This window comes from Miscanthus floridulus, chromosome 16 (assembly GCF_019320115.1).
Source record: "Miscanthus floridulus cultivar M001 chromosome 16, ASM1932011v1, whole genome shotgun sequence".
Taxonomy (NCBI): Eukaryota; Viridiplantae; Streptophyta; class Magnoliopsida; order Poales; family Poaceae; genus Miscanthus; species Miscanthus floridulus.
In genome coordinates, this window is record NC_089595.1 from 25,368,555 (window position 1) to 25,388,314 (window position 19,760).

Sequence of the window (19,760 nt, forward strand, 5' to 3'; positions counted from 1 at the left end):
AGACTTTGACTGAAATTAATAACGTGGACGCAAAAGACTAATAACTCTATGTGTGGAACAAACTAGGTTCTGCAACAAGACCAATATTTGATTGTTTTCTTTTAGATAACCATAATCGCCCTGTTCGCTTGGACTTGTTTGGCTTATAAGCCGCACTTTTTCAGTCAACGAACTGTATTTTTCTCTCACACCAAATCAGCCAACAGTACTTTCAGTCATGCCTTATCAGCCAAACAAACCCAAACGAACAGGGCAAATGATAGGACGAGGACGTCCGTCCGAAACCTGACCCGCCCATGCCAACCTGTACGTTCCACATGCATTGTCATTCACTGGTTCGTTCATGCCTTGGAAAAATATCCACCACCGATCCTCTATCTCTCTATCGTGCCACCCTATCTCCGCTCTCTCTCTCGCCTGCCTCCAGTGCTACTCCCTACCTCCCTCCTTGCCACGTCACGCAGCCGGCGCCGGCGAGCCGCCTCCTACAAGCGTCGTCGGCCCGCTGCCTCCATTGAACTTCACATGCTGACGAGCCTCTATTTTCCCAAGCAGCAAGGAGATGTTGTGCTGCGCTAAAAGCGCATGTTGCAAGCATATGTTTTCAAGTGTTTCATAGGTATGTTGCGAGTGCTTCATCATATGGATATTGCAAAAGTAGATTGGGATGTTGCATATGTTGCAAGTGTTTCAAATGAATGTTGCAAACATTTGTCCAAAATGTTTCATCTGTTTCAGACGTATGTTGCAAGCGTTTTGATCTGGATGTTGCATATATTTATGTTCCAAATGTTTCATCTGTTTCTGTCTTATTTTGTAGCAAGTGTTTTTATGTTGCAAGTTGTAAGTGTTTTATCTGTATGTTTCATATGTTGCAGTGTCTATGCACGTGTTGCAAGTGTATGTTCCAAAATTTTTTGCTGTTTTAGACCTATGTTGCAAGTGTTTTGTCTAGATGTTGCATATCTTGGAGTGGCTATACACATATGTTGCAAGCTTATGTTCCAAATGTTTCGCCTATTTCAGATGTATTTTTGCAACAAATGCTTCATGTTGCAAGTGTTTCTAGTAGCAGACGAGGGAAGCGAGCGCAGGTGGAGGCGGTCCCCACACTACAGGAACTGCTGGCTTCCCCGAGTGCCAGTTGCACTCGGGGAAGGCCCAGTTGCACTCGGGGAAGCCTTCCCCGAGTGCAACACTCGGGGAAGAGCCTCCGGCTAATCCTTTCACGGTGAAGGCGCCTTCCCCGAGTGTCGAAAATCGTGCACTCGGGGAAGGCTTCGCCGAGTGCCGTGCTGACACTCGGGGAAGACTTGACGCCGTTGGCCGACGGCCGACGCCGTTTGTTTTTTTTTTTATTTTTCTTCCCCGAGTGCAACACTCGGGAAAGATTTTTTTTTAAATACTCTTTGCCGAGTGCCGCAGCTCAGGCACTCGGCAAAGAAATTTGTTTTTTTTTTAAAAATCCCTCTTTCCCGAGTGCCACAGCACAGGCACTCGGGGAAGATTTTTTTTTTAAATACTCTTTGCCGAGTGCCGCAGCTCAGGCACTCGGCAAAGAAATTTGTTTTTTTTTTAAATCCCTCTTTCCCGAGTGCCACAGCACAGGCACTCGGGGAAGCCACCTCTAAAATTCTTTTTTTTTGTTTTTTGCTTTTCCATGTAAACAACAGAGCATATATATATATATATATATATATATATATATATATATATATATATATATCAACACCAATATGTCACAAACCACATTTATATATCACAAACGACCAAATTTATCCGAAATCCACAATATATTACAAACATGATCTCAATGGGGTCCTAAAACATGATTCACCAGTAAGATAGCTACCATGTGTTTTATGTATCACATGAAAGAAATCATGGTAAGCAACAGAATCTAGAAGTCCAGCACACCACCACACTTCTGGTAAAGCCAATGTCGTGCACCTGAAACATTTAGCAAACTGTAAGAACCAGACATATAACACACCATGTTGAAACCATGAGAATTCATGGGATCAGAATTTAGAAGAGCACTCATATTATCCCAAATTTGAAGCCATGAGAATTCAACGAAAGATATGGTTAGCCTCTTGTGCATGCGGTGGGCCAAGTCCTAGACTACTAGCTAAGGATATGGTTAGCTAGGAGTAGATGCTTAGCGCGACGCGGGAAATGCCAGAGAGCCGGCCATGGTTCCTGTAGTAATGCAGTGATGCAGCGTCAAAGTGATGCATCGTCAAAGTCGTCGTCTACAAAATCCTCGCACGATTGGAAAAATCAGTGTGAACCGCGACGCATGCAGGGGCGCAGCAGTTGCGTACTTGTGTGTTCTCAAGGTTCGAGCTAGATCGAAATAGGTACTTGTCACCTGCACATAGCCCCAGCCAGCAAGCTACTATACAGTACAACGTACTAGTCACCTGCAGGAGCGAATGGTGACGCTCATGAGCCATCAGTCTGCTAGGCGGGAGCGGCAGGGCGACACCGACGCCGACGGGGCGCTATATATTACTTGATTCAGTCTAAATTTAGTGAAAGAAATCATATTACTTGATTCAGTGATCACTACAGGAACTACTATGGAATACTACAATATTTGAGGATGGAATTTAATTAGCACCAGGGGAAAAGTGTTCTGATTACCTCCTTCCTTAGCTGTGCAATATGATCTGCCTTCCTTCACGTCTCCGAAGGCGGCTCACGACGACTGTGAGGGGTGGGACGCCCCAGCGTGCGATCCCGGCGACGGTCCAGGTGGGGATGGCCCGACGTTCGATGCCGGCGACCCTTCGACATGGTTCGACGCCGCCCCCGATTGATGCTGCAAAAAAGAGAGGAGATTGCACGTGAGTGACAAGATAAAAATGTAAGGAGTGTAAAGAAAAGTTGAAAATTTCGGCAGCACCTCCCCTGCACGGGGAGGTTTCCAAAACCTGCACGAAAAACGTCGGCACGAAGGCCGACAACCACATTTCCGGCACGAAGGCCAACACATCAACAAATCCGGCACGAATGCCATCACTAGGTTTGACACTAAGCATGAGCAAAAAAAGTAAAACATGCGTACTCATACTCACCGGAGTAGACTCTCGACGATATGGTGGTGGTGGTGCAAGCAGCTCTACTGGGATCTCCCAACCATGTTGCTGCCCAAGTTGTTGCACGAACTTGAGCAAACCATCTTGCTGGGCCTCCAAAGCTTGTACCCTTTGACGCTCGGACTCCCGCTCGGCCCGCTCAGCCTCCCGCTCAGCCAGCAAACTCTTTTGCTGATCCCGAAGTTGCTGCAGCTCGGCCTGCAATATTTGACCCCAATGTTTCAATAATGCAGAGCTAAGGAACGTAAAAGTGAAAGAACGATGAATGAAACTGGAATACTTACCTGGATTGAAGCCACCGCTGTCGGCCGTTGGCTTATGGGCACGCTAGAGCTCGTGCTCGCTGCTCGTAGACGGTTGAGAGGAGGAGTACAGCCCGTCTCGAGGATGCCGTCGCCCATGTAGAACCGCCCATGCTTCTTGCCTTGCCCAATCCTCATCACTAGCTCAGGATCAAGGCGCTCCTCGGTCCTCGGATCGTAGTCTGACCCGTGGACTAACCTTGACGCCTCCGTGTACGAACTGAGGCGGGTGTGGACGCTGGAGTTGGTGTACGCCTCTAGGCCCGCATCCGGGTTGTACTCGATGTTGGACTTTGCCGGGCCCATGTGGGCCAGAGCATACGCCGTGAGTTGGCCAATTGGCTGGCCACCGTGCGCCGCCTCCTGCGAGAAAGACAACATGTGGTTAGGAATCATGCAAAATTGAGCGCGGCTAGATTAGACAAGTGGTGGAGACTTACATATGTCTTTTTGTATTTGCTGAGGCTGACGCTGCCCTGATGGTGAGGTACACCTGGCATCAGCATACGGTGCTCGCTTTTCTCTTGGTGCGCCTTCTGCCAGTCCGCGTCCAACCATTTGTCCACTATAGCAGCCCAGCAATCGGGAAAGGTGGCGCACCAGCTCGGAATCACCTACAAGCCATCAAAAGATCAAATTAGGCATAGTTAATCTAAAAAGAGATCAATAGAAGATGTTTTCTATTTACCTGTAGGTACTGCTCCCTTGTCAGAATCTCTATCTCTCTTCTTGCCAGAGTTCTGTTCATTCTTCTATTACGGTAGGTGGCGTTGTAGTCAATGTGCGCCTGGAGGCGGGACTCGTAATACAAGTCCGAGACACGCCTTCTACAGGAAGCGGCAGCCACCTCATGCGCCCTTAACTCCTGTCCCGGCTGGCATCTGAAGAAGTCCTGCATAAAGACACGAGGTATCCATTATTTATTTCAAGAATGTCCAATGAATACAATGAATTGAGGGTCATAGAGTGAGAAAGGCTTACCCACAACTCCGTAAGCACCTGATCCGCCAAGTTTAGGTGCCCATCGGCGGGGAAGAGGGCATAGTGGTCGAACGAGGGTATCTCTGGGTCCTCACCCTCCGACGTCCACACCAGGCCAGGGAAGTGTTCCCTGCACAGAAGTCCCAGGATCCCATTGACATTGCGAGCCGGGACCCCCTCCTCCACAAGCATCCAATTCCTGCACAAGTGGTTAACAATAGTTATTATTAGCTCTTATTATGATTTTTCAACATATCAAATGAAGAACATATGAAGTTACTTACCTATCCCCCTCAGGTGCAATCAGTGGGCGGCGGTCAACAAGAATCGGTCGCTTCGGGAGCTGGCTGGGACCTCGCTTATAGGGTTTCGAGGCTGCAGAGGAAGTCGAACCCCCTGCCCCTTCCTCGGACGTGTGCGGAACCCCCTCCTCGGACACGTGCGGAACGGCATCGTCGTACATCTGCGGAATGGCATCCTCGCCCACCATGGGCTGAGGTACGTCGTCAGCCCTAGCAGAGCGCGAGGAGCCGAGGTCGTGGTCAGTCGGCGACGGGGCCCCCCGCCTGGGCCTGCCCCTCGGACGCCTCTGCCTCTCTGACGGCTCTGTCTCCGTCTCCTCAGCCGCTGACGTGTCCCTCGGTCTCGAGTAAGTCGAGGGACAGCTCCTCCTAGTGGGTCCCATCACCTGCAATTAAAAAGAATAAACCATTATTAGTCATGATAAACGAGAAGTACTTAGCAAGGGATGCAAAATAAAGAAAATGTAATTACAAAATAACATAGTATTACATGTATTTCTAATATTCTTCATGATCGGGATTATCTGGACGATAGGTATCGTCATCACTATCAAGAGCCTCCAAATCGTCAACAGCCTCATCCTCATCGCTGTCTAGTTGTAGTCCGTCAAGCATTTTCAAGTCTCTCGGATCATGCACCTCATCTACAGCTTGCTCGTCAACAACCCATTCCTCATCTACTTCCATTTCAATCTCCCCGGTTAAGTCTATCTCAAGCATCCCTGGTAGTCCCTCGTCTTGTTGATAGAACTCTCCGTCATGCGTGGGTGGGTTCAAGTTGTAATCATCATCGTTTGGGCGAGGTAATTTACCATGTGGTGATACCTTGTGCACAATATACCAACCCTGAAGACGTGGGTCGGTTTTGCACGCATATGGACAATAATAAACTTGCCTGGCTTGTTGAGCCACAATATAGACATCATCTCCTTCATAGAAGGAATCCTGTCTAGTTTCGACTATTCCAAGTTTAGGGGACTTTCTCTGTACTGCAGGTTTAAACCACTGGCATTTGAATACGACAAGCTTAGGTGCATTTTCACCATGGTATTCAAGCTCGTATATTTCTTCAACTGTGCCATAATAGTCCTCCTGATCAGCGTCGGGCGTAACTACTCCGGGCGTAAATACTCCGGTATTCGTGGTCCTTGCATTGGCCCGATTCTTCTCGTAGTCTGTTGTGTGAAAGCGATATCCATTCACGTCATAAGCGTTAAATGACGAGACCTTATAGTAAAAGCCTTTGGCCACTTGTCGTAATTCAGCACTTATAGACAAATCACTTTGGCACTACAAGATCAAGCAGAAGAGAAATGAAATTAGGCAAAACTAGGAACGCCAAACTTGGAACGAGCTAAGTTGGTCAGAAGGTACCTTTCTTTGGAACCATGTAATGAAATCAACCTTGAAATCAGGCGAACCATGTTGAAGAAGGGTATCTCGTTCATGGTCAGAAGGTGGACTTGGATGATGCCAGTATTGATTAAAAAATTCCCTGCACCGACAAGCAACAAGGTTGTTGGATGCAGAAAATTTATGGAGTATGTAACAAGTTCGTTGAGAACTTACCCCTGATACTTGTCGACTTCCTCAAGGTTCGTCAACACGTAGAGCATGATCTTGTGCCACTCTTCATTGGTCAATATCTTTTTGGACGCTCCACTTGATCTCCCGCGTTGCCCTTTGAATAGGCTGAGGGTCGATTCATTTTCGTCCTCGTTGTAACGAGGGGGTGGATTATGCACGCTTGGAAGGTTCTCACTATAGTATGATGTTGTGAAGTTTGACACCTCCTCACGAATGAATGCCTCTGCTATGGAAGCCTCAATCATGCCTTTGTTTCCACATTTCTGGCGAACAGTCTTTAGACATCTCTCTATTGGATAGCACCAACAGTTCTGCACGGGCCCCCCCATTCGTACCTCATTCGGGAGGTGCAAAATCAAATGCTGCATCGATAAGAAAAAGCCAGGTGGAAAAATCTTCTCCAACTTACAGAGCAACTCGGGTGCCGTTTTTTCCAACTCCTCAACCACTCTCAGAGATATCTCCTTGGCACAAAGCTGGCGGAAGAAAAAGCTCAACTCTGCCAGCACCTTCCAGACATGCTCAGGGACGTAGCCTCGAACCATCGACGGAAGAAGCCGCTCAATCCATATGTGAAAGTCATGACTCTTCATCCCTAAGACTTTGCCAGTTTCTGGGTTCGCTCCCCTCCTCAGATTCGCTGCAAACCCATCAGGGAAACTTAATGTCTGCATCCATTCTATCACTTCCGTCCTGTGCTTCTTTTCCAAGACGTAATCAGCCTTAGGCCTTTTCCATGGTTTGTTGTCTCTTGGAGGCAGCATCTGTAGCTTAGGTCTGTCGCATAGTGTTGCCATGTCTACTCTGGCCTTAGGGTTGTCCTTTGTCTTGTCAGGAATGTCCATGAGTGTTGCCCAAAGTGCTTCGGCGACATTCTTCTCAGTGTGCATTACATCTATGTTATGTGGAAGGAGAAGGTCATCAAAATAGGGAAGCCTCTCCAATCCCGGCTTATGAGTCCACATATGTTCCACACCATAGCCCACAAAGTGATCTTTCTTTGGCTTATCTTTCTTTGGATTACCTTTCTTTCTTTTACCCTTCTTTGGATTATCTTCCTGTGCTGGGACCACGAGAGCGTCTATCTAAGCATGAACCTGGGCACTAGTCATCTTCTGAGGTGCACTAGTCATCACCGTGGCACCTTTCGTGAAGTTCTTGGTGTCTCTTCTAAATGCATGGTTAAGAGGGAGGAACTGTCGATGCTTGTCGAACGATGAGAACTTGCCACCCTTCTTCAACCAAATGAACTGTAGAGCTGCCTTGCATACCGGGCATGGATACTTCCCGTGGACACACCAGCCGGCGAATATCCCATACGCTAGGAAGTCATGCATGGAGTACTGGTACCAAACATACATTTTGAAGTTCCTCCTTGTAGCTCGGTCGTAAGTCAATACGCCTTCATTCCAAGCCTCGATCAATTCATCATAAACAGGCTCCATGTACACACCCATTTTGTCTCCCGGGTGTCCAGGAATTATCAATGTCAAGAATATGTTTTGCCTTTGAAGTAGGGCCCCGGGGGGGGGGGAGATTGAGGGGGATAGCGAACACGGGCCAACAAGTGTATGGGGCCGACATCATTCCATAAGGATTGAACCCATCCGTTGCCAGCGCAACACGTACATTACGGGCCTCTTCATCTTTGCCACGATGCTTGGCATTAAAGCTTTTCCATGCTTCACCATCTGCTGGATGTATCATCTTGTCTTTATTGTATCGAACACCATTCTTGTGCCATCTCATCTGTTTCGCGGACTCCTCTTTCATGAATAGCTGTTGGAGCCTCGGTATGATTGGAAGGTGTCGTAGGACTTTCATGGGGATCCTCTCATTCTGCTCCTTCTTGCCATCACCTTTGTCTACCTCCACATATCTAGAGGATTTACACTTTGGACAGTACTTTGCATCCCTGTGTTCTTTCCTAAATAGGACGCACCCCTTCGGACAATAATGTATCTGGTCATACGACATCTTCAGTGCCCGAAGGAGTTTCGTTGACTCGTACAAGTTTGGAGGCAGCTGATGACCCGCCGGAAGCAGATCCCCAATAATTGCCACCATATCATCGAAGCATTTTCGAGTCATGTTGTGCTGTGACTTCAACCCCAATAGGCGCCCAATGGCATCCAGTTGAGAAATCGTTGTCTTCTCATGTAGGAACTTCTGTGCCAATTCCAACATGTCCAAGAACGCCTTAGCGCTTGGCTCTGGCTCCTCCTCCCCATCCTCCTGCTCGTCCTCCGTACGTCCTCCAGCGAACATCGCATCCGCATAGTCACCTAACCATCCTGCTACCCCGCCATCACCATCAAATGCCTCCAAGCCTCGTCTCACGACCTCCTCTCTAGGATGGTAGGGTTCACCATGGTGCACCCACCGGGTATAGTTTGGCATAAATCCATACTTGCAAAGATGCTTCATCATGACTTCCCTTGTTCTTCTTTTCTTGTTTTCACATTCGCTGCAGGGACAGAATGTGTCTCTCGCTCCCTTAGCTGCCTTAAATGCATGGTCCAAGAATTTCTCGGTCTTATCCATCCATTCACGGGTGATTTGAGACTGACTTGGGCGTCCCGTGTACATCCACTCACGGTTATCCATCCTCTAGGATATACACATAACGGAGTAAAGTAACCATCAGTCGCATCTGGACGACGTGCCTACTGTCTAATAGGTGAGGATAGGTCCTAATCCCACCCGCGGATGCGTAGATGAGGTTAGTTTCCATGCTCTACTCCGATCCTAGACAGAATTTCGGTAGCACCTACCCGCTGCTCTCCCGATACACGTCCTGGAAGGGAGAGTGTGTATCCGGAGAACAACAGGGAGGTGGTGCCAAAACTCCGTCTCGGATCCGAGCAGAACATGGAAACTAACCCATCTACGCATCCGCGGGCTGTCCAATTACACATGGACAATTCGAAACAGATATGGTCATAGATATGCGGAGATCCGCATACCTCCAACCGTATCTGTTTCGGACGGGAGACGCCTAACTGGGCTACACCGATCTACGTACGACAACGGTAAGGAAAAGAGCTTAATTATACCTAGGGTGGCGGTAGAGAAAGGCTAGCGACGCAGTGGCGAGTCGGTGCAGTGGCGAGTCGGCGCTGTGCAGGCAGGACCGCAGCGCTGACGAAGACGATCGGGTCGCCTAGGTGCTCCGATTCCCCTGCGACAGGTCCTGCTCTGCAAAAGAAGAAAAACAGCACTATAAGTGCAAAATTTCGGCAGAACCTCCCCTGGACGGGGAGGTTTCGATAACCTGCAAGAAAAAACGTCGGCACGATAGCTGACGTCCACATTTGGGGCACGATGGCCCACACATCCACAATTCCGACACGAAGGCCGTCAACACATAAACGGCGCGATGGCCGACAACCAGAACGGGACGGTTCGTATACCTTGGGCGTTGGCGGGACGTGCACGCGGAGAAGAAGACGCCAACAACGGGACGGGACGCGGAGAAGAAGACGCCGTCTCGGGCTGATTAACTACAGAGTTAAGAAATGAAAGTTAGCATAGTTACGAGCACGCACCCTGTGCTGATTCAGTTGGTTGCAGGAAGAAGACATACCTGAAAGCAAGCTCGAGCTCGCAGGTCCGGTGTGGGGGCAGCTGGGCGGTGAGTTTGAGTAGGTCCGACGTCAGTGAGCAGCAAGCTCAAGCAGATCCACTGCATGAGATGAGTAAGCAACACATATTCAGAATTTGAAATTTGCAATATAGTGTTTCACAAAATCTTTTTTAAGATAAAAATATGCTGTACTTAATTAGTTATTGTTTTCCATGGATAGAAATTTTAAATAGAGTTTCACATGAAGAAAAGAAATTTTCATAGTGCATCTCTACTGTATGTATTTTACAGCAACTTATTTCTAGAGCAGCTATGCAGAGAATACAGTCATGCTTGCCATCCAAAAGATCACAAGTTCCAATCACATGTTTATTATTATTAGATGACCATCCTTATTTTAAGAAAATATAAATGCTGCATAGGCCTGCACAACTTGGCCAGCTTTCAAGGAACATTTTACTCATTCATGTGAGACTACTTGTGAGACGTAGGAAGCAGCCCAAAATAAAGTTCAAATTCCATTACCATGTCAGGTGGATCAAAAAAATGCATGAAGTGATGCATACAGATAAAGATAGGAATCAGTACCCGATGAACTTGCAATGCCCAACGGGCCAAACAACCAGATGCATCGTTTAGTCCAGGTGGATCACAGGGGCTACTGCAAGAAACAAGAGGACTGTAAATGGAACAATTGCTTGATCTATAACAACAGTAGTAACTATGACAATAAACAAAAGTAACATATAAATCTAACCTATGCCTTTGTTTAGAATAACCCAAGTAATCCATGAACCTGCCATATTATGGAAAAAAATCCAAAGTACCCTCTCTCTACACATATATATACTTCTACATTTGGTAAAATATAGAAAAAACAGTTAAGGTAAATTGATCAATCATTGTCTACTATATATAGGGAGGGTACCCTCTCTCTCGCTCTCTCTACTATTTCACTAGTGAAACCATTTCACTGTATAGAGAGAGGGTACGATGTATCATGATCTATCACTGTCTTAACCATTTCACTAGTGAAACCAGTAAACACCATGAGCATCCACGCCTCAAATGAAACACCTCATTATTACATTTTTTTCAACATTGTACTGAAGAACAGCGACAGTACATTAACTATGCCACCATAAGCATCATATCTTAATGAATCCAACGTGTAACTCATCACTGCATTCATGCTAAATGACAATGGCTGGCTGGCTAGCACGCAGTACTCCTAGATGACTTATAGCATCCATCCTACAAATGCTTTGCACTGACAGAGAAGGCAAAGAACAGCATCCACCCTACAAATCCTATAAAGTGCCTGGAATTTTGCAACGAACTGGAGAAGATGAGAACCTGGCTGGAGTCGCACGTCAGATTTGGGGTGAGCCGTTTGGGGCCTGGCAGCTCTTGGGGCGGGCGGGCGTCGGCAATCCTGGCTGGGTGTTTGTGCGGGCGGCGTCTGCGCTGGGGCTGGCAGTCGGAGGGGCCGGGCGGGCGGCGTCGAGGGGCCGGGCGGGTGGCGTCCGGGGCCTGGCCGCCGGAGGGCAGGCGGGCGTCGTCTGGGGCTGGCCGCCGAAGGGCCGGCCGGGGCGTCCGGGGCCGGCCGCCGGGGGGCAGCGGGCGGTCGTCGGAGGGCCGGTCGGGCGGCCGATCCGGGGCCTGGCCGCTGAGGCGACCGGGCGGCGACGTCGGAGGGGCCGGGCGGGGCGGCGTCTGGGGCCTGGCCCACCGGAGGGGGCGGCCCTGGCCCGCCGGGGGGCAGGGGTGTGGAGACGGGCGAGCGGGAGCGCGAGCAGAGGGCGCGCGGGCGGGCGGCGTCCTGGAGGCGGGAGCGGGAGCAGAGGCGGCACGTGCGGGCGGGTGATTGCTGCTGGCGTGCGGCGTGCGGGGTGGAGGCGGGTGGGTGGCCGGTTAGGTTTAGATAAGGCCAGGTGGGCTTTTTTTTTTTAGTCTTCCCCGAGTGTCCTGTTCTGGCACTCGGGAAAGGGCCTCTTCCCCGAGTGCCAGGGAAGACACTCGGGGAAGTATTTTTGTTTTCTTTTGTTTTTTTTGCCTCATTTTTTTTGTGAGGCCTTCCCACATTATTTAAAACTCCATGTTCAAATTTGGGATAAATTTGACTTTTTTTGTTATATTTCGTTAGTTTTTTTGTTTCGTTGAATTTTTTTGCATACTTCGAATTTGAACTGCAGGTGCATGAAATAATAGAATTTGGTGATTCAAAAAATTATATTAATGATATTTGGTGTATGTTGAGGCCTTATCCAGGAACTCGCATGAAATGTCGAGCATCTTGTTGACGTAACATGACGAACAACTTGCGGGAAAAGTGTTTTTAAATTATATAAAATCCGAACGAAGTCCGAAAATCACGAAACTTGTTTGGGCATCGTGGTATCGCATGTAGAGGCTATGATAAAAAATCAAGAAGGTTTCGAGGAAGTTGCGATGTCGGATTCCTAAAACCCAGACATCTCCGCATGCCTCTACAAGTGATCATATGCGGAGATGTCTGGGTTTTAGACATCCGACATCGCAACTTACTCGAAACCTTCTCGATTTTTTATCATAGCCTCTACATGCGATACCACGACGCCCAAACAAGTTTCGTGATTGTCGGACTTCGTTCGGATTTTATATAATTTAAAAACACTTTTCCCGCAAGTTGTTCGTCATGTTACGTCAACAAGATGCTCGACATTTCATGCGAGTTCCTGGATAAGGCCTCAACATACACCAAATATCATTAATATAATTTTTTGAATCACCAAATTCCATTATTTCATGCACCTGCAGTTCAAATTCGAAGTATGCAAAAAAATTCAACGAAACGAAAAAAAACTAACGAAATATAACAAAAAAAGTCAAATTTATCCCAAATTTGAACATGGAGTTTTAAATAATGTGGGAAGGCCTCACAAAAAAATGAGGCAAAAAAAACAAAAACAAAAAAAATTCTTCCCCGAGTGCCTTCCCTGGCACTCGGGGAAGAGGCCCTTTCCCGAGTGCCAGAACAGGACACTCAGGGAAGGCAGCCTCTTCCCCAAGTGCCCTATCCTGGCACTCGGGAAAGGGCCTCTTCCCCGAGTGCCAGGGAAGGCACTCGGGGAAGTATTTTTTTTTAACTTTTAACGGCGTTGACGGGTTGAACCGTCAAGTAGTATGTTTCTTTGCCGAGTGCCGATCTTCCCCGAGTGTTGCACTCGGGGAAGAGGGCCTTTCCCGAGCGCTGCTCTTCACCGAGTGCCAGGATCTCTGCGGCACTCGGGAAAGCCTCTCTTCCCCGAGTGCAATTCTTCCCCGAGTGCAACACTCGGGGAAGATCCCCGAGTGCACGATTTTTGGCACTCGGGGAAGCCAGAGACACTCGGGGAATTTTGTCTCTCCCGTAGTGCCACATGCATGCGCAGCAATAGGCGCGTGGGCGTAGAAGCATGTGAGCAGTAGGCGAAGGCGCACAGCAGCATGCGAGCAAAAGCACACGAGCAGCATGTGAACAGCAGGCGCATGCGAGCTGCAGCATGCAGGCATGCATAGCACCAGCAGGCGGGCGTGCAGCAGTGGGCGCGGGCCGGCAGGCGCAACAGCATGCGGGGCAGGCGGCGTAGGCGCGAGCGTCCGGACAGGTGCTAGCGTCCGGAGGTCCAGGCGCTAGCCACGCCGTTTAGATAACGAAACAAAGTTCCACCCTCTACCACGACCAATATTTGATTTTTTTGGGATCAGAATATGGCGATAGATGATAGATCACAAGTAGTAATAAAAACTGTCACGATTAGCTTCGGTAACTGACAACTCCAGATCTAAATGAGAATATGAAGTGACCGATGCAACCCAAGTTTTGGCATAGTAGTATGCATCCCTATTAGCCGTTTGGGAACGTTTGGAAAATGGAAATAAAAGGATGAAACTGGAAAGACCAGATAAAAAATACATGACATTAGCAATATAGCTCAGTACACACAAACATGAGGACATTATAACATTAGTCTTTAGAAACCTCACTTCCTAATTTCTTATGGTGTAGAGGTCTGGCTTATGGGGCGAAATTAGTAGCATGGAACGAGTTGCTCCCACACATTATCGAGGGCAGATTTGGCATCACCAAAGATCGTATCAGCGACATACTATATATCATATGGCAAAAACATTTACCAACACACCTTTTGCAAACCCACTGTTGTAGGTGCAATAATCTTTACTGGACCAATCTTTGGCGACCAGCATGAGGTTTACTGACAAAATATGCATGAGGTTTACCAATGAACATAATCCATTCTAATTTTCCTATTATTAACAAAAAAAGCATGTGAGCCCTATATTCATCCCCACTCTCAACAGCAAAACTCACTACACAATGAAGCCTAAGGGTCCAAATGAACCGGTTTCACAAAGTTTTGCCAATAGAATTGGCCTTTCCCTGTGAATGGTGTGAACTGCAACTCTTACCAATTGAAACGACCATGAGCATCTGAATACTGGGATACCACTCAAGATGGGGAGATAATGGATTGGGTCTTCTAAAACTTATTGGGCTCAACTTAATCTATAAAAGAAAACATAAACTAACTAGCGTGATGTACACATTAGTTTTTTTAGTGTGCTCTAACTACCCAGCCTCCAAAAAGTTTTGTGACCTAGGGCCAATCCAATCAACTAGATTATACTAATCTGGAAAAGATAAATGCCACATCAATTAAGAACAATATGGAAGCTTAAATATGGTACGTAAAGAGCAACTCAAGAGAGGACAAACTCGTGGATATGAGAAGATTTTTCCTATGTAATTGGTTTCCAAACCACAGCCCCTAGTCCATATTGGTGCTCCATCAAGGTATGCTCCTGATCACCAAGCCTTCCCACGATCATGGTGTTGAGGTTTCCACTGAGGCTTGTAACAAAAGGCAAGTGCCACATTGAGGCTCACCACCGCCGCTCGACTCTTTTGGTTTCATTGGTGTTGTCCACTATGGTACTTCTCTACCAACAAAGCGGTCTCCTCCCAGCTCCCCCGCATAGTAAGCATACGAAGCTTGGAGGGTAAATGTATCTGGAAGGTCACCAAGACCACAAGTACTCTAGCTAGTACGATTATGAGGGCACACCATATCAATCACTCAGACTTTCAAGCTACAAGCCTATCTCTCACAAGGATGAATGTACTAAGTCCTATTCTATGCCTTGCATGTGATCAATATGCAGTTGAGAAGATGGATGGAGTGTAGAATCACTTGCTCTAGCTTCTAGCCACCTTGGGGCACTACAAAAACATCAAGCAAGATCATGGAAATGTATGTGTATAGTCCACCACCCTAGTTAGTGCCATTACAAACTCACAGCAACCTTTTATTCTCACTAGATGATCCCATGCTAGCCCTTTTTCATTGTCGGACCACCCGGCTTTGTGACCTATGAAGTAGCCATTGTCAACATCTATCTGCTACACTATATGGGGTGCTTCCTCGACCATCGGATTGACCTTTGTGTAGTAATCCATAGTGCTTGAGCACACACGCAGTGCCACTTGATGACTTGGAGATTGTATGGCGAAGTCATCTTATCACCTGTCGAACCATGGTGGTACTATTTGTTGATAGTTTGGCCAAGTTAAGTTTGTGCAATGCTTGATGCATGGTATCGTTAGACCATCCAATATGCACAAGTCCATGGTGCAAAGTATTCAAAGCACCACCAAGTTGTGCCGCCCAGTGCCACATCGACATCGTATGGTGCTAACTCGCTACACCCTGGATCAACTTGAGGTTTCATCAATGGAGGGTAGCACCTCTGTTCCAACCTAGGATAGTGGAGGATTCAACTATATAAACTCATACAGACTTGTTACTTGTTCCTATGACTAGTCTATGTGATGTTTGCTTTTTTTTGTAATTGAGATGTGACGTAATCCTTGTAACTATCACCTTAGCGAAGTTGTTGTGAACATGGCGGTTAGAATTCCTTTGTCGACCTGTCGTTATAGTGCAACTCAAGTGATGGGGCACGTTGTTGATATGAAAGTGATATGTCATGCCAAACAGCGAGCACATCATGTGTAGCCCACAACAGTTTGTCTCTAGTGCATGGTGGTAGTGCAAGATAGATAGTAAATGATGGCACTTTCGTGGCGAACAACAAGTTTCCGAGCTAACTAGCAAAGGTTGTCGAAGCTGATCTCACCAGGGAGGGATTCCGTCTAGGCATGTGTGTTTGTGGTTGCCTTAGATTGGTCGGCAAGCCTAGGGAATCACCTTTGATTGTTAGACCAGGAGATGAACAGCATGTTAGGGTTAGAATAGTAGTGTGTGGAACAATGAAGCTGGGAGTTGAAGAGTTCGCCCAGAGTAGTAAAGTAAATTGATCGTGTCGTCTTCAATTTAAGAACCAATCAATACTCCCATATAATACATCAAATTTCTAGCTAGATGCTTTTAGGACAAATTTGAGCAGGTCACGGCATCCCTTGGAGCCCATGATGTCACTACGTCAGAATAGCACTTCACTACTAGTTCAAAATACCCCATCACTGCCAGATTTTGAACCGACACAACCATACCGGTAGTGATGAGGGTAAGCTATCACTGTCAGTTCCTACAAACCAGCAGTGTTCATTTCCACCAATACTGCCAGTTCATAAGACCACCCGGTAGAGTTCAGTTCCACCAACACTGTCGGTTTGTGGCTAAGCCAATGCTGCCGGTTTGTGGCTCGAGCCGACAGTGCCATCACTACCAGTTTTGTTGCTAACCGGCAGTGATGTTTATGTTCGTATTTTAATGTTTTATAATTTATTTTAATTTATATTTTTTCATAGAATCGGGTTTCACTTTATATACGCTACGTAGACGACAGGTCCATCAATATTAAATATTACAAATGTTATGGTTATAGTTCAAATGTTCTTATCAAGATCTCGATCCCTCAAAATAAAAAAGAAATGTTCTCGGACTTCACAGATTGTGCAATGCTTCATAGATTGTACTTCACGGATTGTGCAATGAAAAATACTCTATCTTTTTCCAATACCTCGGCTAAGATGAATTTTGCTAGTGACGATTGCAGTGCAATGATCTCCATGTCTAATAGCCTTTCGTGGTTATATTTCTTGCGTTGTCGTTCAAAAAAGATGATATCCAAAGAGGAACAGTAAATTATTTTGTTGAATTATTAACAGACATAAATGAAATGGGGATTATACACACCAACTTATCGGCTTCTTCCAATTTCCCACCAATGTAGTGAAGCATTGCCCACATTACATAAAACCCGCATTCATTGTTTCCTACTGACTATTTTAGGTACTTCCCCTCCATTCCGACAACCTTGGATGGGACCGGTGTTCCACCGATATGTCTTCTTCAGACACTGAGCATCATTAAAAGGAGAAACATTAGAAAGCGGTATGTGTGATAAGAAAATAATATGTTATTAGGAACGCTTACTAATTCAGCACTGCCACTAGTGCATTCAGATGATGAAATAGTTTTTTCTTCGAGTCCCACACCTCGATCAGATTTTTGGCAATATTAACACAAATGAAGACGAAATGGTTGCTACAATAACAGAATCCTAATTATCGAATAATCTTAACAAAAAAAAGCATAAAATTAAAAGCCGAGAACACATACTCGCAATTGTAGGCTAGAAGTATGTGGGTTTTGTTCTTTATCGTGAATTCATCGAAAACAGCAATCAATCTCTATTTTAGGTCTTCCACGTCACATCCATGGCGGCCTAGACATGTCCTCTCATTGACTCGCAAGGGGTCTCAGAAGCCTATGTTATCCCATTTGCTTTTTAGAATGCAAAAGTTTGCTATACACCTACATAAAATCATGGGAAGTGCTCAAAAGTTAACAATTTGTGTCTCGAGAGAGTAGTTAATTGTAATATCGTGCATGTAGGGTACTTACATAGTCCACAGCGTCAACATTTGAACATCGAGAGAGCATTTCTAGTATAGATAGAACAAGCACTCCCACTCGACATCGAACTTCTCTTCTTCAGGATAATGGAAAACATGTGGCGAACGGATAATAACCCCAAAACCAAAGTCGTCCGTCTCTGTTGCTTGAGCCACGTAATATTCATGTAACTGGCGCATATATGTTGTCAAATTTTTATACTTATGATCGGGAACCAAAAGATTGCCCCTTTCATACTTCATTGCCGGTGTTCCCGTCCCTTGTACATCATAATAGATGTTCATAACCTCTTCCATGGTTAATTCTGGGTTGTCTTCGATGTACTTCTATATGTTCCATAAATCTTTATTGTGTATTTTTTCATCTCTTATTGTAGCGTATTTATTCTGTGTTTGCCTTTCGAATTTGGACTTCAACAAAAACAGAGGCAATGAGACACAGAGATTGAAGAAACTAACATAATCTTCCTTCGAGATGTGTGCTGTAAATTTTTCTTTCATCAAGGTGGTAACGCTACCACTGAATGACCTTTTTCTTTTTTGTTGGTCCACTTTGGGAGCATTAGCGACCGAATCCAAGGACCTTTTCTACGACTGCGAGGATGTCCTTGATCTTTTTTTTGGGCTGAGGTGGAGGAGGAGAAGGAGGATGACGACGAGAATTCTGTTTTCCCGAGGCTGATGAAGATGGAGGAGGAGGAGGAGGAGGAGTCTCTTTTCTCGAGGCTGAAAAGATGGAGTCGGACGAGGAGGAATAGAAGGAGACCTCTGTCTTCTCGGGGGTGATGGCAAGGGATGAGGAGGAGAGTGATCTCTGTTGGGAGATGGTGAGTGATCATCGTGGGTGGGCAAAGACTCATAGTCATCCTCATCATCAGAGGACAATTGGTGGTCAAGCTTAATGAAACGCTTGCACCAGGCCACTTGAGAGCCCTTGTTATGACCAAGTTTCGACCTGTTCTTCCGCTATGGGGTACTCAATGTGTATCTTGTTATATTTCTTATCAAGTATTCGATCAATGGTGACATGAGCGTACACCTATGGAATTGGGCAGCCATTAATGGTCCCGTCTCCCATAGGCCAGGCTTGGCCGAGTGCCACCTTGTCCTTTGTCCATTCCTGATGGATGTACAACTTGAAATTGACGGGTTCAGTGATGCCGTCCACCAGATGAGGCACATTCGCATCTTCTTCATCGAGCGGGGTCGATCCGCAGCTGCTGTGACCCCTAAACTATGGGCTAAAGGCAGTAGGAGTAGGGTTTTGTGGTACTCCTGACCCCTTAGACAGCAAAATTTGCTGGACTAGTGCTTCAACAGTCGCCTCAATCCGTGCATCCATTCTGTCTTTTATCTCTTTTAGTCGCCTCAAATACTCTACCACATGTTCCGCTCTACCCCTCGAGTGTCTCCGGTAAGTGCTAGATTCTTGGGGGAATGCTAGTTTACAAGGAACAACACCAGTTCCTCTAGTGCAACTAGGGTGCTTGTTGGTTATGAGTGCTTGGGTGAGCACGTCTTTCTCCCTATTAGAAGTGCGAGTCCCTTGCCTCACCTCCTCAGTTACCTGGAAGATCCTTTGGATGAGTTCGCTCATGGGTTGATTTGTGGAGCTAAAGCTCCCATCCTCGGCGTGCCGTACATTCCTCCCCATACAGTATATTACCGATCTAGGCTCCCAATCGGTGGTCTCAACCTGAACGCCTTCCTCAGCAAGGCGATCCATCTTTTGAAGTTCTACTTCAAATTCTGGCACCTTTTTGGCGTAGCCATGAGAGCCGAGATGATGAGGATTCGTCGCTTTCTGTGAGTTCTCCTTATTCTTCCTGCTCAGTTCTAAGTACTCCTCAGATAACCTGTATTCTTTGAAATCCTACCAGAAGTCCTTCTGCTTGCTAAACTGTCCACCATCGAAATCTAGCTTTTTATTTTGGAGGACAAAATTCTTGTACAATGTCCCATTGAAATTCTTGA

General features: G+C 46.6%; 1 protein-coding gene across 1 annotated transcript; it reads left to right on the forward strand.

The window, feature by feature from the left end:
• The first annotated feature begins 9,655 nt into the window (after positions 1 to 9,655).
• LOC136510437 (uncharacterized) lies at positions 9,656 to 11,729 on the forward strand. The gene is made up of 3 exons (XM_066504880.1): positions 9,656 to 9,679; positions 9,850 to 9,910; positions 11,140 to 11,729. The coding sequence occupies exons 1-3, from the start codon at positions 9,656 to 9,658 to the stop codon at positions 11,727 to 11,729; spliced, it is 675 nt and encodes a 224-aa protein (XP_066360977.1).
• Positions 11,730 to 19,760: the final 8,031 nt, after the last annotated feature.